The sequence below is a fragment of the Myxine glutinosa genome, chromosome 4 (genome assembly GCF_964187855.1).
Source record: "Myxine glutinosa chromosome 4, kmMyxGlut1.1, whole genome shotgun sequence".
NCBI classification, from domain to species: domain Eukaryota; kingdom Metazoa; phylum Chordata; class Myxini; order Myxiniformes; family Myxinidae; genus Myxine; species Myxine glutinosa.
The window spans coordinates 62,476,845-62,504,794 of NC_136264.1; the positions used below are offsets into that span (position 1 = coordinate 62,476,845).

A 27,950-nucleotide genomic window follows, 5' to 3' on the forward strand; every position below is an offset into this window, starting at 1 on the left:
GATGGGATAAATTTGTGCATGAGAGAGAGCAGTTTACTTTGGAAGAATTCCCAGGATGAGTTGATGTCAGAGGCAGTAGAGATGGGAGACCAGTCCAGATGATTTATGGCTGCTTGAAGACCATGCCAGTTGGCCTGAGTGAAATGCCAGACTCGTCGATGTTGAGGAGGCTCTCTGAGAATGGCCAGAGAGATGTCTACTTTAACAAGCATATATTTAACAAGTCAGATGAACCGATTGGATGAACATAATACAAGTACTCCATTTAATACTCATTGTTCATAATACATTGGCCTTGAAGCCAATGTGGCTGCCACAATACATGACTGATGACATCGTTATTAACATGTATGCACCAAGGGTAGTGGATCATATTTGTAAAGTATCACATGGGTAGGTGAAGCGGTTTTGGATAATTATTTTATTATTTTTAAATATGATCAACAAAGTATGGGGAATATTGGTTGAAAATTTCAATATAATCAGTTACCTGGTCTCGCAGCCACATTAGATTTAAAAAACTTCATCCGATCAATGCTAAACTTAAAAGATGTGATTGACTAACAATTCTGAATTCAATTTCATAAAGATTACGTCATGGGTCTGGTCTCCAATCAAAGCAGGTACCCAGCCATAACTGCAAGCAGTAATAATGTGTGCTTCTTGTTTTTGTTATTATTATTATTATTATTATTATTATTATTATAAATAATCATGACAATAGCTTATATTGTTAGGGCGTTGTGATCCATCTGACATTACTCTGAAATTGTTTCTGTACATTATCATCATTTGAAATATATGGCTGCTATATTTATATTGCAAAATTTAGCATTAGTAAAGTTCAGTTCAATTTTCAGTTTCACCTTTAATTTTATTGTTGGTGACTGTGTTAAGTATAAAAAAAACTTAATAGTTTTCCTCGTCATTTTGATCGGATATTGCACTGCTATTTGCTTTTAAATCTTATTCCTTGTCAAATGGTTGTATATGTATACAATTTGTGCTTGTTTTATGAACTGTTTTTTGTCGATTTACAGATACCCATTGGACGTGGCACGCAGAAGAATGCAGCTCTCTACTCTCTTGCCAAACTCTGAAAACTTTGGGTACGTGCAATTTAGGATTCAGAATAAGGCACCCTTCCCCCTTCCCCCCCCCTCCCCCATCCCCCTATTCACTCCCTGGTGCAGCAGGAGACAGTGTTTTGCAATTGCTTCTGTGTGTCTGTCTTGTGTGTCTGTCTCAGAAATTTTTTTACCATTTGAGGATTTTGAGCTTTTGTCATCAGATTTTCAACAAGCCTTTATTATGATAATATGGAGAAAATACTTAAATATTGGGTCAAAATGTGAAAGGGAAAAGTCAGAGTAACTACAAATGGCCTTGATTAGCCCACCGCAGTGCTTTCAAGCGGGAGACCGTGGGTTTTTTTCACTTTGGAGGTGAGTTCCGGGAATGTGGTCGATAAGGGAAAAGCCGATCATATGAGGTCCTCCCTCCCCTTAAATAAACAATCAAAAGTGTTCAGGGCTTCTTAGGTAACTGCAGGTGATAATGGTAATACATAATGATAATGGTACATAACAGTGCTCAACCATAAGGATAGCTCGTTTTTTAATCGCTTCCTTGTTTCTTTATTTATTTACCATTGAGCTTTAGCGGACCATGTTCTTACAAGGATTTCAATATACTCTCATTTTACAATATATCTAATCTCATTTTACAATACAGTATATCTCATAATACAATATATCTTATATTACAATATATCTCATTTTACAATATACTCTCATTTTACAATATACTCTCATTTTACAATATACTCTCATTTTACAATATATTCTCATTTTACAATATATCTCATTTTACAATATATCTCATCTCATTTTACAATATGCAGTCACGTGAAAAAGTAAGTACACCCCGTGTAAAGTTTTGACTTTTTCAACATATTTCAACATACAGCTATTTGATCTTCATTTCAACAATATTGATAGATAAAGGTGATATAATATAACAAATATCATGAAACATTTACATTTTGTAGTCCATTGTATAATTTAAATAAACATAAATGCAAATTTTGCATGTGGAAAAAGTAAGTAAACCCCTACATTTATCACTACTTCAAATACCTAAAATTAGAATCAGGTGCACCAGCTCAGGTGCAAATGAGTAGAACATCATTAGAGGATCTTGGAGGAACCTGTCTTATTTAAACCTCAGACATTTAGTTTGGTTTGCTCTTTGTTGTTGACGAGCCTCGATTCAGTATACAAAAAAAAAAAAAAAAAAAATGCGGCGTCACCATGCCTAGATCAAAAGAGCTCTCTGAGGCCTTCAGAAAGAAGGTTATAGATGCCTATGAGTCTGGGAAGGGATTTAAAAAGATCTCCAAACAATTTGAAATCAATCATTCGACTGTCCGGAAGATCATCTACAAGTGGAGAAGATTCCAAACAACTGCCAACTTGTTCAGGCCAGGCCGCCCCAGCAAGTTCAGCCCGAGAGCAGACCGCAAGATGCTGAAAGAAGTCTCTAAGAACCCCAGAATGTCATCACGGGACCTACAGGTAGCTCTTGCCACTGTTGATGTCAAAGTGCACGAGTCTACCATTAGAAAGAGGCTGCACAAATTTGATCTACATGGGAGGTGTGCCAGGAGGAAACCTTTGCTGTCCAGAAAGAACATCAGGGCAAGACTAAAGTTTGCCAATGAACACCTAGGCAAAGACCAGCACTTCTGGAACAATGTGCTCTGGACAGATGAGTCAAAGGTAGAGCTATTTGGCCACAGTACCAGAAGACATGTTTGGCGAAAACCAAAGACAGCATTTGACCACAAGAACCTGATACCAACTGTAAAGCATGGTCGTGGAAATATTATGGTTTGGGGCAGCTTTGCTGCATCAGGGCCTGGGCAGCTCACCATCATATAATCCACTATGAGTGGAGAGCTGAGATGATCCCGTTAAGAGCTAGAGTGCCTTCAGAAAGTATTCACGCCCCTTGACTTTTTTCACATTTTGTTGTGTTACTTTGGAATGATGTGACATTGCCTTCGGTCGGATTTGTTTTCCAAGAAAATAAGGCATGTTGTTTCAAGGCAACTATCTCGCCACAGGATTCCGCATAACATTGGTGGAAGGATGGGTATGATAACTGAAGATGAGATGGGATGAATGTGCATAAGGGAAAGCAGGCATCTGTGGAAGAATTCCCAGGCTGAGTTAATGTCATGGGCAGTAAATATAGGAGACCAATCTTGAAATGCAATGGCTGCTTGCCGTCCCTGCCAATCTGCTTGAGTGAATTATCAGACTCACCAGTGCTGATTTTTTGAGTATGGCTTGAGAGATATTGAATTTCACAAGTATATGATCAGATGAAACAATTTGAGCAGAGGAAGAGCAGAAGACCTTGGCACGGAAAGCGGATTTGCGATTGAGAGAAATCCAGGTGCGAAAGTTCACAGATTCAGTCAGTCAAATGGAGTCCTAGAAGTCCTTTGCTGAAGTGCCATGACTGGTGAGAGAGGTACCAACACCCAGTCAAGTTACATGGTGACAATTGAAATCGCCACATATGAGGAGGAGTGAGTTGGGATGAGTGGTTAAAAGTTGGTCCACGTTGTCTGATCGATGTAAATGGTGTCGTCATTGCATTTCTCTCTGACAATCCTTTGTGATTATTCTCACTGATTCTGCAGCCACTCTCTTTTTGGACAATTGTACTGTTTTGTCTGTGTGTTTCTTTTTGTCTCCATGCTCCCTCTGCCTACCAGTTGGTATATTGCCTTTCTAACTTTTGTCCTTGAACCCTTCATGAGCCTTGAACTTGAGTTTGTTTTATTTTAAACATCAAACATTGTGCTTTATCTCTTGCTGCAGATTGTTACATTGTTCTCACCTTGCAGATCCCTGCGGCAAACACTGCAGACAGTGTACAGGCAGGACGGAGTGAAGAGAGGACTGTACCGTGGCCTAACCCTTAACTACATTCGCTGCATCCCATCTCAGGCTGTCGCCTTCACAATTTATGAAATAATGCGACAGCTGTTGCACTTGAACTGAGCTCGGCAGATCGAGGATGCTATATCGACATGTATCGATTCACCTTTTCATGATTGTTCCATTACTGGGTTTTTTTTGTTGTTGTTGTTCACTCATCAGAATACCATTGTAAGTTGATGCAACTTTGACATGAGGAAGGCTCCAAAAATTTCAGATATAAGTTTTTGTCAGAATGTGTTATGAGTCCTGTCATTGTGGAATTTTCACTTGGTTATAAATATCTTTCCAGATGCTGTATTTATTGAAATTGAATACTATTATTAGGCATCCAAGCCAGTATGTCCTATTGCTCTTGGGGTTTTTTAATTATAAATGTTTCGCCATATTTTGTGACGCATTTTACTCAGAGAGCAGTAAACAGATATCGTTAACTTCACAGGGTGGTTACAAGTATTTATATCGAGAGCACATAATTCAGTGAATCCGATTGTTTGAAAGACTTGGTGGCCATCTGTTTTATGAAATTGTTTCTCAAAAATAATTTTATTTTCTCCAAATCCGCCAAATCAATTGATGCAAAACTTCAGGTAAATAAACTGGACTCGGTCACGGTCATCAAAAAGACCGTTTTTTGACATCAAGGTGTTCATAGATTTTGATGAAGAAACCTCATGTACTGTATACAGGTTGTACGCTTTCGCGATTATGATTTGAACACTTGTGACCATATCCCGTGAATCATTCCTTCGCAACTAAGATGGGAGTCTATAGCAAATTAAATTAATGTCTATTTCAACAAGTAAAATGTCTTTGATGGGCTTATAGTTATACCAGTTTCATCAGTGCTGAATTGTAAGATGTCTCGTGGTTCCTTCTTTCAAATTTGTATTACAGCTAGGAAGCCTTGATATTGCCAACAACTCGAATTATTATTGTCACACGTTGCAATTTGCATTTCAGGTTTGTGCTAATAAGTGTTGCAAGCTTTTGTTGTAGTCTGTCCTCAATTGCTTCAGTTTGTTGGTGTTCCCTGGATATGCATAGGCAGATCCAGGGAAGAGGGAAATGGCTGGGAAGGTTCACCTCACATCTTCAGTGATTTTCATCTGGAATTTTGTATTTTTACCTGCATTCATCTTTCTTGAAGATTGTCATGGGGACCGCAAGGCTAACCCCCGCTCTTGCAGGGAAAATGGCCTTAAAATGCCTGTTGTTGTTGTTGTTGTTGTTGTTGTACCTGCATTCACCTTTCTGATTAAGTATTATGCCAATTGTAGTTTAACTTCCGACTTGTTCTGTAACCTGTGTAACATTATGCCACTTTAAATGGATACACAGTGTAAATGCGCTGCTAGCACCAAATTAGACAATGGACCAACCTTGTGTTGTTAAATATCTAAATACATTTCTATCGTGGCATAAAGGACAGTTTAATGAATCTTATGCTCTATAATGTCCTTGTTACAAAGTAATAAAATTACAAAGTAATAAAAGCAAATCGTCTCTTCCTGCCCCATGTTATGCACTGGCGTTTCATGATTGCAATACAGGGAAGCAGTGTGATGCTTTTTCCCTTATGGCCTCTTCTTTAATAGGTCTATATATATATACATATAATATACCATATAAAACCCAATGCCAGTTTATGTGTTTGTACAAATCTCTGCCCCCCTTTCGTAAGGGGAGGTTTTAAAGGTCAATGGTTTAACACAAATGTGTGTTCACTACGACCTATTTTTGAGGATAAAACAAACTCGAAAAACATTTTCCATAAAAGAGTAATTATTTCTCTTCTATTGGAATTGTAGATGGTGGCTTGCAAACCGAGCCTCAAGGGTGGTTTACAGAAGCGTTTTTTTTTTTTGTTTTTTTTTTAAATAATAAATACAAGGCGCAAGGATGTGAAGTTCACTGCATGTGATGGGCAACACGTGCAGAGTAAAAGGAATCTTTACATCTGTAGGTTGTCTCATAAAAATAAAAAAAAGATTTAAGCACACCTCACACTTGGCCATGGCTTCAGACTTTGGTACGCTCACGAGGCTGTACCAATGAATAAATTGTTCCAACCCATCATTTTTGACGGGCTTTTTACTCGTATAATAGAAAGATTAGAAAAATCAGACTGGTATACATACGCACAGGATAGCAAAACGGAATTCCCACATTTCACCCCGTAATGTCATGCGGACCTTCTTTAACATTCAAGTTTAACATGTAAGTGTGAACATGCTCATTAATGAGTTAAATAAAAACATTTTGAAGGATTAAATATGCACGTACTTATGCTTGTAGTTGTAGAGTTTGAACAGAAAGTGAGTTGAATAATTATTTGATCTGTGTTGAGCCTGGAGCAAAATTTAAGCCCACGTTTTACTTATTGAACCTAAGTTTAATATCTAAGCTGCAATTTACTGCTAAGCTTTGATTTACATCTTTATTCATGGATATTCACATTCATTTTCACGAACCAATTTTAAAAAAAAATTGTAAAATGAAAGATTAAACAAGTACAGATACATTCAAAGTACACCGTGTCTACGCCAAATAAGTAACATCCTCCAGCGCGCGACATTGCCAGGGCACCTTTGGCAACCGGCAATGCCACCCTGCAGCACATAGAGACGGTATTGGGAGGGAGAGATGTACAATAATTGTTTGATTAATTGCGTAATTAAATAAATAAATAATAATTGTAAAATAATTTCTGAATCATTTGGAGAATAGCATACCTAGACCACAAGTGTTTCATCCAAAGCTGTAACTTTTTGAAAAGTAATTAAATAATTAATCAAACATTTAATGAGGAATTGCCTAATCAATAAATAACTTAATTGATTAATCAATAAATCAAAAATATCCTTTTTAGCCAGATCACTTGATCATTGTTGTGTCCAACTATCAGCTTTCCAGCTCAAAAGGTGCCTGAGATATTGCCCAGATGAGAGAAAATAAATAAGTGATGAATAATTGAAATAAATAAATGATAATCGTAAAATAATTAATTTCTTAATCAATTGGCTAATAGCATTCGGCACTCTGACCATGACTGCGCTGCCCTGACAAATCCAGGCTGCGGGAAAGATTTGGCCCCCAACTTGTGTTGGGGGGGGGGGCAAGGGGGGGGGTACAACCACTGTGAAGAGAAATCCTTGAAAGTTTGTTTTGTAGTGTTCATGATGATGCGAAACATTTGGATATCTCTCTTGATTTCAAATTAGCTGATCAGGAATACAGGATTTTTGCGGCCACTGATACCTTCATTTAATATGGATGAGGTGCATGTGGACACACTAGACTAGACAGTATTGTCCTAATAAGAGGACGTACACTGCAGCAGTCGGGTCAGCTCGTTCTGTGACTGTATGCGAATAATATTTAAATGGGGCACCTACAGTCCAAAGGACTATGCCAAGGAATAACAGGATACAGCTAATGGTGTTGATGAGGTGAAACATCCAGTCATGTGGGAGATGTGGGAGGCTACAACCTCCTGAACAAATGGTTTGTGATGAGGTGCAGATTCTGGGAACCGAGTCAAGAAAACATCTGAAACTCTTTTCTAAGAGTCAAAAACGAGGGCAAAGGCAGTAAAGTGATTTTAGTACAAACATGTAATACCTCAAAGCACCTCAATAATTAATCTTTTGTAAGGTGAGAAAAGTGGTGTTGTGAACATGACTCTTCCACTTGCTCATGTTGAAGGGAATGAAAATGCCGGAAGGTGTACTCTTGTTTGTGATGACAGATGCCGTGTACTTGGTGAGAATGAGCAGTGTCGGATGTCGAGCATCAACTGTTCCTTGCCCGCCATTGTAATGACACATGATGAAGAGGATATTAAAACTAGGAGGCAATAGTGATGGGAAATTTGTCTCTGTGCAGATGCAATGAAAACAATTTATTGATAAATGATACAGATGAAGTGTCAGTGCTTGGGTGATTGCAATGACGACATAGTTGTGGGGTCTGATAAGGATCCTTGTAGCTTTTCTTTCTTGAGTGAATCTTTAGGTGCATCTCAGGAGTAGGAAAGATGAACTGAGATAACAAAAAAGAATGTTGATTTCTTGAATGAAACTTTCACGTAACTCCATGTCATAATTAAGGATGACTTTTCCAATATTAAAGGTTTAATTGTGCCTGTATAGCTTCTATCAAAGAAGTGATCCTGTAGAAATCTCTGATCCCCAGTTTCAGCATCTCCATGAAGCTGTTATGAAGGCAAATATGGAATGCAGGTTTAAGGCGAACTTGGTTCCTAGAACTACAATGTGTGAGATATATTGTTGCGGAACCCGGGTTCGTCGACGTACTAAGGGGGGGTTTATGCCCCATTTCCCCACGAACTCTGGTTCCACTGAGGCCGCCGACCACGACCAACTAAACTCGTGATTGACAGATTGCTAAGCAATTCCGGTTGCCAACTTCCCAGCCACATGACAAAGAGTTTGCTGGTCAAATATTCCCAAATACCTTCAAGACACACGACCGAAGAAACCAGGGATCGAACCCTCGCTTCCACACTTTATTGAGTACTGAGCGGATTTGCACAGTGTGGAAAGCGGATTTACCTCACGTGATTTACGGACCCGATTCAAGCCAAATTCGGTCTCGGATGATGCTAGGCCAATGGAGAAAAGACGTATCCGAACAGGTTTGAAGTAACACAAAATGTACAGCCTTTTATTTTGAAGGCACAGAGAAAAAGAGACGAAGATGTGAGCTTATCAATTCCTTACCTATCATAAACCCCACAGGCGCCTTCACACACTCACACACACAGAATGACACACGGGTTATTCTCATACCGATCGATGTACGTGCTGGGATTGCCTCGCAAGTGGCCACATGGCGTGCGCAGTTCGATCCTCGATCCGGATGTGCAGCCTGGATGAGGTATCTGGACGACGAACTCCAACGCAGGCAGATGAGCTTCAGCGCAGGTAGACAAGCTTCAGGTGAGTCGCGGGAGAAGCCAACGCTTGCAGGTCAGCCGGATCAGAGCGAGAGATCGGCGAAGAGCGATGGGTGTCGGGTGTCGACACAAAAAGCAAGAGAGGAGTGTTGGCGAAGGACAAAGGCAAAAGGTCCGGGCAAGAGCACAAAGGCAAGAGCAGTGCCGTCTGGTGGAGCTAAAAGCAAGAGAGATGTGTTATCGGCGGAGCCCAAAAGCAAGAGCATCAAAATGCGATGGGCGGGGGTTTTATCACATCCGCCCACGCCTTCAAAATGTTCCACAGCCTCCCATTGGCTGAGGTTTGTCACATGCTGGCCTTCAATCCTTCCTTCTCCCGGGAATGTTTCAGTTTTCCTTCTCCCTTTCATTCGGGGAGGTTCCACACCCCCTCAGTCGCTTGCTGGTGGTGTTCCCGATCTGTCCTTGGTCATGTGGGCCTGTTCCTTTGGCCACGTCTTCCTGCTCATTAGTAATGGCTTCCCTTAACCACACGAAGGTTTGAAATCCTGCCTACTCTCAACGCATATTTGGTCTTGATTATTACACAAAGGGGATGGGCTAATCTTTACATTCAATAAGAAATAACTAACTACTGCAGGCTACATGTTGTCGTGCAATTAACTATAGGGGGTTTGCCTTTATGGCAAAACTGCAACAATATATTGCATCCTGGAATACTGGAAGAGCCCTCGATAGAATGTGTACCTCCGCCAGGCTGAACAGTTTACAGTTTTTATCCCACTGATAGGATGGATCTGGATCCAGACCTGAACCAAAATCTAATCGGCTTGTCCTTGTCACCTGACCAACTCATCCACCTTTGAGAGAGTTGTGCTCAGTTTACTACCCCTACCCTCATGGTGCTTCACACGGCTTAGGCCGCCTTTCCTGATCATGAACTTTGCCCATCATATTTTTAACATCCAAATACATCTTACTTGCTCAAATGGTTTTTTTTTTAACAAACAGGAATAAATTCCTGCGTGGGGCTAGTGTGAAAAATTTCTGACAACCCGGGACTCAAACCCAAGGAACTCATCACTTACGCGGCGACAGCCCATAGAGCTATTGACTCTTTGAGATATCCTCAGAAATTTCACACCAACACACCAATACAAGCTTTAAAATGGCCGATGTCTTACGTGCCTGCAAGGCAGACACCAAATGTGAGTATGAGTATGTGTATACAGTGTCTATAGAAAGTCTGCACCCACTTTCACATTTTCACCTTTTGTTGCTTATAGCCTGGAATTTAATTGCATTAAATCAGACTTTTTCCATCTTTATTTACACATCGTAACCCACAACGCCCAAGTGAAGCCCCAAATCCCACAAATTTCAGAAAATTAATTAAAAACGCAAAACTGGATATCTTGGTTGGATAAGTGTGCACCCCCTGAGTTAATACTTGGTGGAAGCACCTTTGACAGCAATTACAGCTGTGAGTCTGTTTGGGATGGGCCTCTACCAACTTTCACACCTTGATTGGGCAATATTAGCCAATTCTTCTGTACAAAACTGTTCAATCTCAGTGAAGTTGCGTGGGGAGCGTTGATGGACAGCAATCTTCAAGTCATGCCACAGATTTTTCGATTAGATTTAGGTCGGGGCTCTGACTGGGACACTCAAGGGCATTTATCTTTTTGTTCTTTAGCCACTCCAGTGTACTTTGGCTGTGTGCCCTCAGGTCATTGTCATACTGAAAGTTGAACTTCCGTCCCAATTTCAGCTTTCTTGCAAAGGGCAGCAGGTTTTCCTCTAGGATTTTTCTGTATTTTGCTCCATCCATTTTCCCTCCTATCCTGACAAATGCCCCAAGCCCTGCTGATAAGCATCCCCATTACATGATGTTGCCACCACCATGCTTCACAGTAGGGGTGGTGTTCTTTGGGTGATGTGCTGTATTGGGTTTGTGCCAAACGTAACATTTTGCATTTAGGGCAAAAAGTTTCAGCTTGGTTTTGTCAGACCACAAAACTTTTCACCACATGACTTCAGAATCTCCGGAGTGTGTTTTTTTTGTATACCTCAAACGGGACTCAAAGTGGGCTTTTGTGATTAATGGCTTCTGTTGAAATCCTTCAGGACTTCCTTATGATTGAAAGATTAATAATGTCCTTGCTAGTGATTGACTCGCAGCCAAATTGCTTTCTTGAAGCGTTTGGCTCAGCATGAAGTCGCAACAGAGACATGGATGTTAAGGTGACATTAAGAGAGACATTAAAAGAGACATAAGAGACAACAGAGACATTAAGGTGCTAGAATCTTTAGAAATATGAAATGCCAAAGAAACTGCATTTGACATTGTGGAACATGGGTATTCTTTGTGTTGGAAGCGAGTTGGAGAGTGGAGCTCGTTTTAACTGATCTGGAGAAGAGCTTGTGTGACGACCTTTGACCTGGTGCGGATGCCAGCCTTGTTGGAAAGTGTAGACTCAGCTCTTTATCTGAGATTGACCAGATGTGAATGCCTCAGAAGACGTCTCCCTCCGGCTTAAACAGTGACCTTTCTTGACCTTCAGTGATTAGTGCGACTCCTGCAAGCATATTGGTGGCTTCATGTTGAGAAACAGCTTCATGAGACGCCAGTGAGTCTTACCCACTGATCTCTATAATAACTGGATGGGCGGAGACGCCTCATTGGATGATGCAAAACCGCCGCCATCTTGGAACCCCCAAAAAGAGCGATGCCTTGTACAAACTATACGATGACCGTCACCAAACACTGCACGCAAATGACAATAACTATTATTATAATAAACATAAAAGATATATAATATGATGTTTTATATAGCGCTTGAATCATACTTGAATATCAAAACGCTTTGGAAGGATAAATTTTAGGCTTTTAGTGAGAACTGTCCAACTCACTTTGCGGATGTTCATTAGCAACGCATTCAAATACGTGTTTCATAAGAGAACCAGTGCTATATTAAAACATAAATTGCACCTACTTCATATGGTGTATATAGTGTATAATAGTTATGGTTACTATAGGTTGTTTGTTCTTGCCAACTCCAGGTTATCCTCATTAATAATTGTCTAAGTTTCAGTTAAATGAGGAGGTGCATTTTGGTTTCTATTCAGCGTCAGATATCTGAAAATTTATCATAATGATGTATACATGGATTGAGAAGATGTTGTTATTCAGTGTATCCGAAGTGAATTACAAGGTTAAGTTCAGCTTAAAACGCCATTCAAACAAGCATTTTAACATACTTTTGAACAATCTTGGAAAATGCAGCAACAAAACTTAATTATTATTTATAACAAATTTATTGTATGATTTATTGTGCAAAAGAATTTGTCTTGTAGATATAGTACCAATACATCAAGAGCGAGATTCCAACAATTACAAAATGAAACAAAGTAATTACAAAACACATGTATAGGAATTATTAATAAATTTGGCAAGATGCAACTTTCACTGAAACAATAATAACAAACCCAAATATTTGTGCAAATAAAAATTACATGTGCAAAAATGATGTCACGATATTAACTAGGTAAGTAATAACAAACATATACAACATCCATGTCACATTTGACAGTATATAAACAGGACTTGTGGACATTAATGTTCCACAAAATACTGAAGTTCACAATGATGAACACTACATGGACGCAAACCACTGATCTCTATAGTTATTATAGAGATCAGTGCACAAAACACACAACTAGATTCAATTCACTGATGCTTGAACAGCACTAATCTTGACATTTGCTTTCGCACTTTATCACCAGTAATAATTTCTGTGTGTTCTTTTCCCATGTGGAAAAGCTTTATTTTGCTGTAGCAGGATGAAGCCATGGTCACCAGCTTGTGGATGTGGTTGTCTTCCACTGCTGTATCGAACTGGTGCGAATGGAGATCAGGAAAAAGATTCATTGCAGATGAGTTTTTTAGTACACTCCTTGCCACTGCGGAACAGATTCCTTGACCTTGTGGAAGTTTTCCATCCGATATTTTCATCATACGTTGAAAACATTTCTCAGTTTCCATGCATACGGAGACGATGCTTGAGGATGCCTTCTCCAGGCCTCCACGGTCCTTCATGGCCACAAACTGGTGGCTCTCTCCATTGATAGCACCCAATGCTTTCGTGCACTGCATGCAACTTGTTCTTTTCCGCATCATGCGCACCACAAAACCAGCAATGTAGTTGACAGCAGCTTCTTTGTACTCTGACACCTCCTCAAAATTCGGTGTATTTGCATAATCATGTTCATCTGCAGTGGGATCTCTGATGAGCAGGTCATATTTTCTTGCCACGTTAACTGTGGATTGCGATATGTTGTCAATGTGGAGAACATCAGTTCTGTCCAAGATTGCACAATTTCCTGTTCCGTTCTTGACTGCATGTCGGACCAGAAGGCGCTTATACGCCGCCTTGAACTGTCTCGCTGTGGGATTGTTGTTGAAGCCACCTCGTGCCCGTACAGCTGCAAAGAATAGTTCGATGTGATCCTGACTGAATTTGTATGTCAGGAGATATGTCAGAGGGGCATTTGGTGAATCAACAAGTTCAGAGAACAAGTTGATTGTGCTCTCCATGCTAACAATAAAACCAATGAACCCTGTCTTCCGAGGACCGAGATGCATCGGAGAGCCTGATCTATCTTTCAGACTGAGGAGGAATTTTTTGGCTCCTTCCATTATTTTCCACCATCTGTCTTTGTTGGTTTTCCTCATAGGTGCTTTGAAGCCTTTCCCAAGGGGATTTCTGCTGTTCAACACATCAAAGGCACTGTCGATGTGCCTGATAAATTCCACTGTCGTTTCACATCCCTTGAACTGTGGCAGTTGGAGACCCTCATTGCAGTATTGCAATGCATCAGCAACACTGGCACTGAAAACTTGCGCAGCGAGATTTACCTTCATCTTCTGCTTCTTCCACTGTATGTGAGCACTCCTCAGTTTATTTCCAAGACGAAGTCCTTCGGATTTTTGGAGAGCGTTCAACTCTTCAATGTACTGCCACCTTACAGTCCTGCAATCACTGGTCTGGAAAAGTCCACCGTCTGCCAATGCATTCCGCAACAGCTTCAACATGTGGCAGGCATCCAGAATCACATGCACTCTTTGGGATGGATCAGCTGGATGGGCGAAAGATGGATCCAATGCAGTGACATCCATTTTTGCACCCAAACAACGCATCATGGCCAGGTGACAAGAAGGTCCATCACATGTAAGCGAGACGGCTCGAACACCTGCCTCATGGAGACGGTGAAAGCATTCCGTGACAACATTAGCGCGGTGCTCGCCATTCATGGCAACTATGAGGAAATATCCCAAGGGTATTTTCCAAGATTCATTCACCGATACGGCCATGAACACCAGAGCATCTCTTGCCACCGGTGTAGAATCATCAAATTTCCCACTACCGATGTCGACATATCCATGGTATCTTCCATTGGCGAATTCAACATGCTTGCGAATTGCAATCTCATCAAACATGATGGCACACACAACCTCCTTCCCTTGGCTTGCGTAGTCTTTGGTGCGCATTTGTAGGGCATTAAATGCAGCCTTGGTGAAACCTGGATCTCCTTCGATGCCCTTGTACCATGACCTAATTTGACGTGGATGTGGCAAGGCCAAATCAAAAGACTCTCTCACATAGTCATATGCTTTACTGGAGTAAAACTGAAGAGTCATAGCAAATGATCTTAGTTCCTCTGGATAGGATGCAGATTTATTCGTATTGCTCAGAATTCTCTTCATGACTTCTTTTGGAATACCACTGAATGTTGTCTCCAACATTTCCGCACAATTTGTGGTGATCAAGTTCTTATCACGCAAAGATGTCACAACCACACTCATATCATTCACTTTTTGCAACAAACGCCTTGTTTTCTGCTTTTCAAGTTTTAGTTTCTTATTGCAGCTGAGCACTGGCGTCATCCAATTTGTGTTTCAATTTTCTTGGAGATGCCATCGTGGCATAGGAGTGGTCTTGGTGGCACATGGACTCAGATGTTGGATCAGGTTGAGTGGACTCTGTGCTGGAGCCTGGTTCAGTGGTGCAGTCGTTCCTGACTTTGGTTTGTCTGCGAGTTGTAGCTTTCTGGAAATTAAATATTAAAAATAATTATATTCCAGTATATATCAATCCAGAACAACTTTACAAATGCTCTGGTGCTTTATAATACGAGCTGTACGAGATCAGGATCTCAAAAAACCTTAGAATCACATTTTGCGTAATATCTCAGGAACTAATTGACATAGAAACACAAGGCTGATTGCGTTGGAATCGTCTCAAGAAGGCATCCTGAGACTGCTGAATTCACGTCGTCTTGTGTAATGCAGTGAAATCGATAGCAATTACATCAGCTAACATCAAATGACAAAAGACATGAAACTTAATTTGTTGTTGAAAATGTACTCATGAGATCATGACATTTGCATTTACCTTCTGAAGGTGGTCAGGAAATCCAAAAATGGTGGGAACTGCATTTGGCCTCAGACGAACTGTTCGACCAGTCCTGTCAAAACTGTCGTCTGTGAAATGGTCGGAACAGAGACGTGATCTTGAATTAGGTAGCCACTTGTCCCTCTTTGTGTTCAACACCCACCTCCGTAGCCTTTCTGGATCACAGTGTGGGAACCTGCATGCCAAATACATTCCGTTAACGTCATCCTTGCATTGGTTGACAGATGTTGTCATGAAATATAACAATAGTCGGTCATGATAAAATGAAAATGGGAATTCCCACACAGGGAGAACAAAATTTACTATAAACAATACTTGTCGGTTGACATAAAAATAAAAGTAAAATTTGAAATTATAGTCTGTATTTTTGTTTGCTGCTAGGCCAAAATTATTTTGTTCTTTGCCTGATTATCAACAGCAGTTCTGCGAGTTGAAGATCTGTTATAACAAGTTAGAACAGACCAGGGATAAACCCATGCAATTAAATATTTCCTGCTCTAATATGTGCCTCTGTACGCTGATACATTGAGATCACTGTCAACGAGTCATTCCACAAATGAATAAACAGTCAACAATTACATTTTAGTGCATAAATTGTACAATTGCTGGTCAACTTAGTCCTAGCGAACTAGCAGACCCGGGCAATGTCACTGTAAAACCACCTTTAGAGGCCATTTTTCCCCGCAAAGCGGGGGTTGGCCTTTTTCGGGAACCGTGGTTGTTGTTGTTTTTCGGTCCCCTTTTTCACTGTGAGAATGTCACTGTGCAGGTTAATATTTCATCAATGACAATTCACAATATGCGGTCCGCTAGGGCTACGTGAGCCTGACGACAAGGCCCGACAGACATTGAAAATCAAAGTCATGAAGAAAAAATTTAAAACTTACTGATGGAAAGTCGCTCCTTTCTCTCTTTTGTTGCGCTCATCGCGGTTTGTACAACCAAACGAAACGCACGCAGGCATCCTGTCGCTTGTCACGATAAAATCCTTAAAAGAGTTGATTTGCAATCCAAAATTACTATAAATATCTAGCTTTTATGGCAGCATTCACCAGGTCCGCAAGCACGCAACAAGTCGAATGAACGATTGTTTTGGGTCAAGATGGCGCCAGGTCACTTCCTGTTGCCTCAACGAGAATAGGCCAATCACCATTAGTCCACCCATCCAGTTATTATAGAGATCAGTGGTCTTACCTCTGGGAACCCCTCCATGCCCTTCGGCCCCTCCCTGGGAACATCAAAGGATTTTGCTCTTATAAGAAGGGAACTCTGCAAGAGAATTTTCAGTCAACTCTACTCAACAGTTGTACTGCTGTGTATTTGTGATATGTAAATTTGTCCTGTATCGAGTCGGGTTTTCTCCGCAATAACTGAATAAATGTCTTAAACAAAGTGCAGTCGATGTCTTCGAACCTTAACATCTCCAGAAATCTACCTCTTCAACACTTCCTTTTTGCCACTCTATCGTACAGGCCGGACTTGTGGAATGATTTGGATATTATTATCACATGCACACAGTGACCAGTCTTTGCCATAAAGGCCTGTAGCTCTTTCAAAGTTGCCATTGGCCTTTTTGTGGCCTCTCTGATTAGTCTCCTCATTGCTTGGTCATCCAGTTTGGAGGAACGGCCTGATGAAGGCAGGGTCTTGGGGGTACCATACGCCTTCCACTTCTTAATAATTCTCTTGCTTCTGCTCTAAGGGATATTTAAGGCCTTTGAAATATTTTTATACCGATCCCCTGATCCGTGCCTTTCCACAACGTTATCCCAGAGGTCTTTGGAAAGCTCCTTGGTGCTCATGGTCGAGTCTTCGCTGTGAAATGCACTACCCAGCAGAGGTTGGCAAGTTGCTAAGCTAAAGAGGGGTGGCCAAGATGGGATAGAGTTAGTAGGGGAGGTTGAGGGATTTTTGGTGCAGGACGGGTTGTGGGGTGGGGTGTGGGTGGGGGACGGAGGGGTTTGAGGAGCTGTTGTGAGGGTGAGGGGGTGGAGTCCAAGGCTTGGAGTGTGGAGGGGATTGATGCCTTGGGGTTAGGAGGTGGAGGGTGAGGACTTGGGGTTGGGGAGGGTGGAGATGTAGTGGGGGTTGGGGAGTGTGGAGAGGGAGTAGGGGGTGGGGGGAAAGGTTGAGGACGTGGTCACATTTTACATTACGTGAAATCCCACGGGTTCCTGCTAGTTATTTGGGATTGCTGCAGATTGACGTCGTTCATGTTTTTTTTTTGCAGATCTGTTCACGTCGCATGTGATCTATTTAATACGATGAGTTCTGTGATGGAAAAACCAGTCGATCGACTTCCACAAAAACGTCAGAGACCCTCATCAGATTGGACCATGTTGTTGTTTTGCTCGTCTGGGAAGTCTGCTTAGAAGCTTGTCACATCTTCCGCTCAAAGCTTTCGCAAACTACTTACAAGATATCAAGATAATAGATAATAATAACATAATCAAGATAATAACATGCGCACAACAGTAATCAATCAATCATTCAATCGAACGAATCACCCAATCATTCGCATTCTATAAAGGGAATTAATAAGCGTTGATATCCTGCGCTCGCGAAGCGAAAACGAGGTTAAGCATTCGGTGATTGCGTACATGTGGCGTGTCTGCATTTTAAAAAATCACTTTCTCGGCAACCGTTGGTCCAATTGACACGAAATTTTACCATAGGAGCGCCTCCGCCTGTAGAATGTTTTTATTCATAGTTATGACGTCTTAGCTCACGTGGTACGGACGCCATCTTGGAAAAACCGAAAAAAGTTGCACCTTTTTATCTCGAAAACGGCTCCATGAAAAAAATTGAAATGTTTCTTATTGTAAAGAACTCCATATGGGGGGGATATGTGCTGTTACGATGACTTCATTGGTTCTGTAATTATGATATCATAATTCGACAGGGACAACGCTTAGTCTGATCGGTTTGAAGTTTCTTGAGCGTGATCCATGCAACAATTATATTACAGAATATAAATTTATGATGTCATTGCCCACGTGTTCTGGCAGCCATATTGGATCAAAGAAAAACAAGAAGACATCATGCGGAGCACGATACTTGCAAAATCCGCCCCCCACCCCCAGCAAAAAAAATTCCATTGATACAGCAAATTGTCCATTTCATCAAGATTAAAACTGACAATCTTGATCAAAGCTCAGGTCAACAGGAAGAAAAGTGACGATTTTTCAGGTGAAAATGATGATTTTGTAAGGTTGACCTTGAGTTGACCTCAAAATTATTTAGTTTCCCTATTTAGTGACTCAATGTGTAAATGCTGTTAAATTTTCAAGTCAATCGGATGAAAATTGAGGGTTTTAAAAACCTTGGCCTATGTTGACCTTTTGGCCTATGTTGACCTCAAAAATAGTTGGTGGTTGAATTCAGTGACCATATATGTAAATCCTCTTAGAATTTCAAGTCAATCAAATGAAAATTGGTGATTTTAGAAATTCTGCCTGTGTTGACCTTTTGGCCAAGGTTGACCTCAAAAATACTTGGTGGTTGAATTCAGTGACCAGATATGCAAGTTCTCTTCAAATTTCAAGTCAATCGGATGAAAATTGAGGACTTTAGAAATTCGGCCTATGTTGACCTTTTGGCCAATGCTGACCTCAAATATACTTGGTGGTTGAATTCAGTGACCAGATATGCAAGTCCTCTTCAAATTGCAAGTCATTCGGATGAAAATTGAGGATTTTAGAATTTTGGCAAAGTTGGTGACCTTTGGCCTATGTTGACCTTTTGACCTTTTGCCCCCAAAAACAATAGGCTTCTCAATTGGGACGACCTATATAACTTAATGAAGTTTCGTGATGGTGGGTTTCGAATTGTGACCTGTAGGCCGGTGACAAACAGACAAACAAGACGTCATGCGGAGCACACAATACTTGCAAAATCTGCCACCCCCCCACCCACCAAAAAGTTTCCATTGATACAGCAAATTGTCCATTTCATGAAGATTTACGATCTTGATCAAAGCTCGGGTCAACAGGATGAAAAGTGACGATTTTTCAGATGAAAAATGATGATTTTAGAAGTTTGACCTTGGGTTGACCTTTGACCTTTTGACCTCAAAAATAGTTGGTTTTCCTATTTAGTGACACAATTTGCAAATGCTGTTCAATTTCCAAGTCGATCGGTTGAAAATTGACAGCTTTTCAGATGAAAATTGATGATTTTTAAAATTTGACCTTGAGTTGACCTTTGACATTTTGACCTCAGAAATAGTTGGTTTTCCTATTTAGTGACACAATTTGCAAATCCTGTTCAATTTCTAAGTCGATCAAATGAAAATTGACAGTTTTTTCAGATGTAAAGTGATGATTGTGGAAGTTTGACCTTGAGTTGACCTTTGACCTTTTGACCTCAAAAATAGTATGTTTCCCAATTTAGTGACTCGATATGCAGCTGCTGTTCAATTTTCAAGTCAATCGGTTGAAAATTGACGGATTTTCAGATGAAATTTGATGATTTTTAAAATTTGACCTTGAGTTGACCTTTGACCTTTTGACCTCAAAAATACTTCATTTCCTGATTTAGTGACTCGATATACAAATGCTGTTCAATTTTCAAGTCAATCGGATTTAAAATGGCGATTTTAGAAATTTGACCTCCAGGTGATCTTTGACCTTTGACCTCAAAATCAATAGGCTTCTCAATTGGGACGTCCTGGACAACTTGGAGAAGTTTCGTGACGATCGGTTTGAATGGTGACCTGTAGGCCGGTGACAAACAGACAAACAGACAGACAGACAGACAGAACCACAAACGCAACCGACCAATATACTTGAAAAACTTTCGATTTTGCAAGTCAAAACCTGAAAAAACGGAAGAGTTGGCTCGCACCAAGTTGACTGCGCAGGGTAAGTATTCTATGAATACTGACTACTGTATTGAATACCATCTAGTTAAGAAAGAAATGACAACCAAAGGATCCTACGATTAGGGTAAACAAGTGTCCGTGATACTTTTGGCCTCAGCATTCACAATTTTCCTTCCCTGCTCCAAAATGTTTGGTGATTTTGAGGAGAATCCAGAATCACCAGAATTACGTTCTTTGTTTAAACTGTTTGTGCTTCCCCTTTCTCTCTGCCCGTCAACTCTTTCTCTTTAATTCTTTCCCTCAAAACATTCCTCTTTCTCTGTGCACGTTAACTCATTCTCTGTAATTCTTTCCCTCAAAACATTCCTCTTTCTCTCTGCGCGTAAACCCATTCTCTGTAATTCTTTCCCTCAAAACGTGCCTCTTTCTCTCTGGACGTAAACTCATTCTCTGTAATTCTTTCCCTCAAAACCTTCCTCTTTCTCTCTGCGCCTAAATTCATTCTCTGTAATTCTTTCCCTCAAAACCTTCCTCTTTCTCTCTGCGCGTATACTCATTCTCTGAAATTCTTTCCCTCAAAACATTCCTCTTTCTCTCTGCACAAATACTCATTCTCTGTAATTCTTTCCCTCAAAACATTCCTCTTTCTCTGTGCACGTTAACTCATTCTCTGTAATTCTTTCCCTCAAAACCTTCCTCTTTCTCTCTGCGCGTAAACTCATTCTCTGTAATTCTTTCCCTCAAAAATTCCTCTTTCTCTCTGCGTGGATAGTCATTCTCTGAAATTCTTTCCCTCAAAACATTCCTCTTTCTCTCTGCGCACATACTCATCTCTGTAATTCTTTCCCTCAAAACATTCCTCTTTCTCTCTGCGTGGATACTCATTCTCTGGAATTCTTTCCCTCAAAAATTCCTCTTTCTCTCTGGACGTAAACTCATTCTCTGAAATTCTTTCCCTCAAAACGTTCCTCTTTCTCTCTGCGCGTAAATTCATTGTCTGTAATTCTTTCCCTCAAAACCTTCCTCTTTCTCTCTGCGCGTATACTCATTCTCTGAAATTCTTTCCCTCAAAACATTCCTCTTTCTCTCTGCACAAATACTCATTCTCTGTAATTCTTTCCCTCAAAACATTCCTCTTTCTCTCTGCCCGTCAACTCTTTCTCTTTAATTCTTTCCCTCAAAACATTCCTCTTTCTCTCTGTGCATTAACTCATTCTCTGTAATTCTTTCCCTCAAAAATTCCTCTTTCTCTCTGCGCATATACTCATTCTCTGAAATTCTTTCCCTCAAAACATTCCTCTTTCTCTGTGCACGTTAACTCATTCTCTGTAATTCTTTCCCTCAAAACCTTCCTCTTTCTCTCTGTGCGTAAACTCATTCTCTGAAATTCTTTCCCTCAAAACATTCCTCTTTCTCTCTGCGTGGATAGTCATTCTCTGAAATTCTTTCCCTCAAAACATTCCTCTTTCTCTCTGCGCACATATTCATCTCTGTAATTCTTTCCCTCAAAACATTCCTCTTTCTCTCTGCGTGGATACTCATTCTCTGTAATTCATTCCCTCAAAAATTCCTCTTTCTCTCTGCGTGGATAGTCATTCTCTGAAATTCTTTCCCTCAAAACATTCCTCTTTCTCTCTGCGCACATACTCATTCTCTGAAATTCTTTCCCTCAAAACATTCCTCTTTCTCTGTGCGCGTAAACTCTTTCTCTTTAATTCTTTCCCTCAAAACCTTCCTCTTTCTCTCTGCACAAATACTCATTCTCTGTAATTCTTTCCCTCAAAACATTCCTCTTTCTCTCTGCGTGGATAGTCATTCTCTGAAATTCTTTCCCTCAAAACATTCCTCTTTCTCTCTGCACAAATACTCATTCTCTGTAATTCTTTCCCTCAAAACATTCCTCTTTCTCTCTGCGTGGATAGTCATTCTCTGAAATTCTTTCCCTCAAAACATTCCTCTTTCTCTCTGCGCACATACTCATTCTCTGAAATTCTTTCCCTCAAAACATTCCTCTTTCTCTGTGCGCGGAAACTCTTTCTCTTTAATTCTTTCCCTCAAAACCTTCCTCTTTCTCTCTGCACAAATACTCATTCTCTGTAATTCTTTCCCTCAAAACATTCCTCTTTCTCTCTGCGTGGATAGTCATTGTCTGTAATTCTTTCCCTCAAAACCTTCCTCTTTCTCTCTGCACAAATACTCATTCTCTGTAATTCTTTCCCTCAAAACATTCCTCTTTCTCTCTGCGTGGATACTCATTCTCTGTAATTCATTCCCTCAAAAATTCCTCTTTCTCTCTGCGTGGATAGTCATTCTCTGAAATTCTTTCCCTCAAAACATTCCTCTTTCTCTCTGCGCACATACTCATTCTCTGAAATTCTTTCCCTCAAAACATTCCTCTTTCTCTGGGCGCGTAAACTCTTTCTCTTTAATTCTTTCCCTCAAAACCTTCCTCTTTCTCTCTGCACAAATACTCATTCTCTGTAATTCTTTCCCTCAAAACATTCCTCTTTCTCTCTGCGTGGAATCGTGGATAGTCATTCTCTGAAATTCTTTCCCTCAAAACATGCCTCTTTCTCTCTGCGCATATACTCATTCTCTGGAATTCTTTCCCTCAAAACCTGCCTCTTTTCTGCGCACTTTCCCCGTGATGTTGAATAAACGATTTTTTACAAAGAGAAATCATTTTCCTGGACAGGCTTATTGTCCGTAACAAAAAGACATTTATATTACTTGTTTTTTTCACCAAGAATTACTATGAAACGTTAATTGTCACGTACTTTCCGTACTGGGAAGTTTGGTTTAACTCGCACCTATTAGTTTAAGTATAATCACTGTATTATTAATGTATGTATTAGCTTATCGGTGCATGTACATATGTTAAAATATATATTTTGAAAACGCTTTATTTTTACATTTTGCGCAAAATAGCTATTCGTGACCCGGAAGTGTTACTACTGTTTCCGGTTGTTGCTGCTGGCGGCGTGGTGAGTTCAGTGTTATTTCATTCACGTATTTCAAGTCTCTTTTTCGCTCCATACACGATGCAGCTTCAGCCCATAGATTTCTCCGTATTTTCATGTTATTATGAATAGTGTCATCGCTTCTTTGGCAGTTTATTCAGCTGTGAGGCAGTTAGGCCTCCATCGTGCTAAATCCTTGGCGGGAGTCCGAGAGCCGATATATTTCATTTTTCTTGTCATCGGGTTGCCTTTCCTCCCATTCGCCGCCCTCGTTCCCCCTTATTCTTGCCTGCCCCCTGATCCCCCTTTTAACTTGTATATGGCTGCCTTCGGTTTTCTGGCCCTCCGGTTTTGTTAGGCCTACATGAGAGCTTTTGGCGTTTTGCTTTAATCCCCATTTATTTACCACATCCGCAAACCTGTTCGTGTTACCTTGACAAACCTTACAACTGCTGCGCTTATTTAGATTGGGTTTTTTTGACGATGCCCGTAGCCGCTTCTAATGATTTGCAAGGACTAATAACGGTAATATTTAATTATATCAATCTTTCTTTACGACTTCGTTAAGACCCATTTTGGGAAGGGGGAGGAGGGGCGGGGCTTGGAATCATTGGATCAAACCCATTTTGGGGAGGGGGCGGGGCTTGGAATCATTGCATCAAACCCATTTCAGGAAGGGGGCGGGGCTTGGATTATTCGATCAAACTCATTCTGGGGAGGGGCGGGGCTTGGAATCATTGCATCAAACCCATTTTGGGGAGGGGGCGGGGCTTGGAATCTGCATCAACCCCATTTTGGGGAGGGGGCGGGGCTTGGAATCATTGCATCAAACCCATTTTGGGGAGGGGGCGGGGCTTGCAAATTCATTTTGGGGAGTAGGTGTGGTTCTTGGAATCATTGGATCAAACTCATTTTGGAGAATAGCGGTGGGGCTTGGATTATTCGGATGAAACTCATTTTGGGGAGGATGGGTGAGGCTTGGAATCATTGGATCAAACTCATTTTGGGAAGGGGGAGTTGGGGCAGGGATTGGAGTCTTTGCAGCAAACCCATTTTGAGAAGGGTGAGAGAGGTGGGGCAGGACTTGGAAACTCATTTTGGGGAGTAGGTGCGGGGCTTTGAATCATTGGATGAAACCCATTTTGGGGAGTAGGTGCGGGGCTTTGAATCATTGGATGAAACCCATTTTGGGGAGTAGGTGCGGGGCTTTGAATCATTGGATGAAACCCATTTTGGGGAGTAGGTGCGGGGCTTTGAATCATTGGATGAAACCCATTTTGGGGAGTAAGTGCGCGGCTTTGAATCATTGGATGAAACCCATTTTGGGGAGTAGGTGCGGGGCTTTGAATCATTGGATGAAACCCATTTTGGGGAGGAGGTGCGGGGCTTTGAATCATTGGGTCAAACTCATTTTGGGGAGGAGGGACGGGTTTTGGAATCATTGGATCAATGTATAGCATCTCCCTACTCGTCATAGGTTACATGTGTTAGCGTTGTGAACCCATTTGAGTTATTATGGAATCTACCATGAAGCTAATTCATTAGATCATGTGGTCCCCATCATAAAACAATTCAGGTGGTCAGTAATGATGCTTTTAGCACCAAAACATCCAGGTAAACTGTAATCCACCATTCATTTGTAGCTGTCATTCCATGCCAACAAGTCCAAGGGTCCCGAGGTGACTGTCTTAGAATTTGATGAAAATATTGACCCATCAAAAGAGTTTCATCCCCAAACTCCAGATTTCATAGTTCAAATACCATTGGTTTGATTTAGCTTTTTACATACTGTATACTCCTTACAGAGCCTCGGTGCTGCCAAAGCAGTTTCTTGGCACTGGATGGTTTGCCATTGCCTTCGCGGCGTTGTTTATCTGTGCTCTATCCTACTAAATGCTGAGCGTTAAGCAAGGAAGCAGCACGTACCATTAGAAATGTATCTTTGGTAGGACTCGTCCAGGGATCGAATTGTTGACCTGGAGTCGGAGCGGACCCTCCAACCATTACACTACCGAGTGTAATTCAAATGCCGTACTCTGTGACGTATCGTACTCGTGTGTGCCTGATTTGAATCTGCGATGTTTGTGATCCTGGTCGAGTCATTGCGGAGACTTAAAAAAAAAAAAATAGTATCTGCTCCTTCCTCACTTTTGGATAGAGCACGGATAAGTCCTATGAGATTACATCTCATGGGAGCGGTGTGTGGGACATTTTTCCTTAGTTGCTCTACTGATTCCAAAGAGAAAAGCAACGTCACAAAGATGGCGTTGCTGGTACCCATAGTGCCTTGGGAAGTTATAGTTGGATTGATTCCCCACATGTCAGTCAGAAACTGTTTGTCTGAAGTCGAGTCCCATTTTCTGAAGTTGTCATGTATTTGTACGCATGTGTGTGTGATTTGTGTTGTAGCTCCTTACAAGACATTGGCACTCTGAAACAAACAAACTTGTCTGTGTCACACACACACCACACACCACACACCACACCCCCCCCCCCCCCCCCACCTACCTAACAAGCGTTATGCCTCGGTCCCCCGTCGGTGAAGTGATGAGTTGACAAAGTGGAAGACGCAGAAAACATGCTATGATATGATATTTCGCTCACAAGGTTCAGACATACATGGAGGCGGCCATCTTGGATTTTGACCTTGCAACCCAATTTTCAATAGCGTTCGTCCTTATGCCGAGATACACCCACACACCAAATTAGAAGTTGGTACTTCGCTTATTTTTCAAGATATTCATCTCACAAGGGTCAGACATACATGGCGGTGGCCATCTTGGATTTTGACGTGGCCAACCCAATTTTAAACAGCGTTCTTCCTTATGCCGGGATACACCCACACACCAGATTAGAAGTTAGTACTTTGCTTTTTTTTCAAGATATTTCGCTCACAAGGTTCAGACATATACATGGCGGTGGCCATCTTGGATTTTGACGTGGGTTGCACCCACACACCAAATTCGAATGCGGTCTTTCGCTTACGCATGCACGGACGGACATACGGACGGAGGGGAAAACCATAGTCCCCCTTTCGCTCCGCTGTGCGACGGGGGACAATAATTGCAAGTATTCATCAGTCTCAGATCAAATTCTGTGTTTTGTACTGAAATTCTGTTTTTTCCAAGTCTGGATTTGGTTTGGAATTTTGAACCATCCGGGAATGAAAACTAGAAATACAGATCTGTGATCCCAGTACAGATATATCGACAGATTTTAGTTTTGAACAGAACTGGAGTCCAATATTTCCCACCATTCTTTATGAATAAAATAAGCAAGCGCACACCCCATTTGTCAGAAGCAAAACCTTGCGGTCCACGTAAATGGCGAGTGAGGGGGAAAACCCGCACACACTAAATATTCAACAACAACAACAACAACAACAATGTACATTAAAACGGTTATTGTACCCCGTCGCACAGCGTAGCGAAAGGGGGACTATGGTTTTCCCCTCCGTCCGTCCGTCCGGGCGTGCGTGTTTGCGTGCGGCGTATGTGCGTGCGTGCGTAAGCGAAGGACCGCATTCAAATTTGGTGTGTGGGTGCAACCCATGTCAAAATCCAAGATGGCCGCCACCATGTATGTCTGATGCCATGTATGTCTGAACCTTGTGAGATGAATATCTTGAAAAATAAGCCAAGTACCAACTTCTAATCTGGTGTGTGGGTGTATCTCGGCATAAGGAAGAACGCTATTGAAAATTGGGTTGCAAGGTCAAAATCCAAGATGGCCGCCGCCATGTATGTCTGAACCTTGTGAGATGAATATCTTGAAAAATAAGCGAAGTACCAACGTCTAATTTGGTGTGTGGGTGTATCTCGGCATAAGGAAGAACGCTATTGAAAATTGGGTCTCCACGTCAAAATACAAGATGGCCGCCACCATATATATGTCTGAACCTTGTGAGCGAAATATCGCGAAAAATAAGGAAAGTACCAACTTCTAGTCTGGTGTTTGGGTGTATCTAGGCACAAGGAAGAAGGCTATTGAAAATTGGGTCGCCACGTCAAAATCCAAGATGGCCGCCGCCTTGTATGTGTGAACCTTGTGAGCGGAATATCTTGAAAAATAAGCGAAGTACCAACTTCTAATCTGGTGTGTCTCGGCATAAGGAAGAACGCCATTGAAAATTGGGTCGCCACGTCAAAATCCAAGATGGCCGCGGCCATGTATGTCTGAACCTTGTGAGCGAAATATCATATCATAGCATGTTTTCTGCGTCTTCCACTTTGTCAACTCACATCACTTCACTAACGGGGGACCTAGGCGTAACGCTTGTATTTCTTACCATCAAGCGTTCCCGCCACGAGCTCATAATACAGTTCGTCTAGAGTGATATTTTCTGGCACTTTGACACCAACCCAGGCCTTTAGAACATTGGGCGTTCGCCGAATTTGGCAAACAACGAACGGCATTTTCTGTGAAACTGGCGCACACATGTAACTTGGCTCAGACAGTACGTGAGCACATACAAAATTCGAACCTGTTCCACTGAGCGGGAACGGATTTTACTGACTTTGCGAGCAAAAAATAATAATAATAATTTAGGGGCGGACGACTTTTATGGGGCGGGCGGCGATGATAAACAGGATTTTTTTTTTTTAAGCAGCCTTAGTTCTCACATATACTCACCTGTCTCAGTCGCTGCATTGGGTGAGTCAAATACACAGATGGTGTGGCGTGGGGTGGGAGGAGGGGTGAAGGCAGCTGGGAGGGGGCGTGGGGAAACTTGAAGCTTCCAAAGCCAAGTTATATATT

General features: G+C 41.4%; 2 protein-coding genes across 3 annotated transcripts in view; both read left to right on the top strand.

The window, feature by feature from the left end:
• The window catches only part of SLC25A16 (solute carrier family 25 member 16), a 49,524-nt gene extending 44,010 nt beyond the window's left edge, over nt 1-5,514 (top strand). For both annotated transcript variants that reach the window (XM_068112407.2, XM_078775795.1), the window contains 2 exons: nt 1,041-1,109; nt 3,920-5,514. In XM_068112407.2, coding sequence (XP_067968508.1) covers nt 1,041-1,109; nt 3,920-4,076 — 226 coding nt within the window. In that variant the 3' untranslated portion in view covers nt 4,077-5,514. The remainder of the gene's footprint in view (nt 1-1,040; nt 1,110-3,919) is intronic.
• Nucleotides 5,515-23,162: 17,648 nt separating this feature from the next.
• Nucleotides 23,163-27,950, top strand: part of LOC137424693 (heterogeneous nuclear ribonucleoprotein H2-like) — a 34,961-nt gene continuing 30,173 nt past the window's right edge. The window contains exon 1 of the mRNA XM_068112413.2: nt 23,163-23,216. The gene's annotated coding sequence lies outside the window, so the exon portion shown is untranslated. The remainder of the gene's footprint in view (nt 23,217-27,950) is intronic.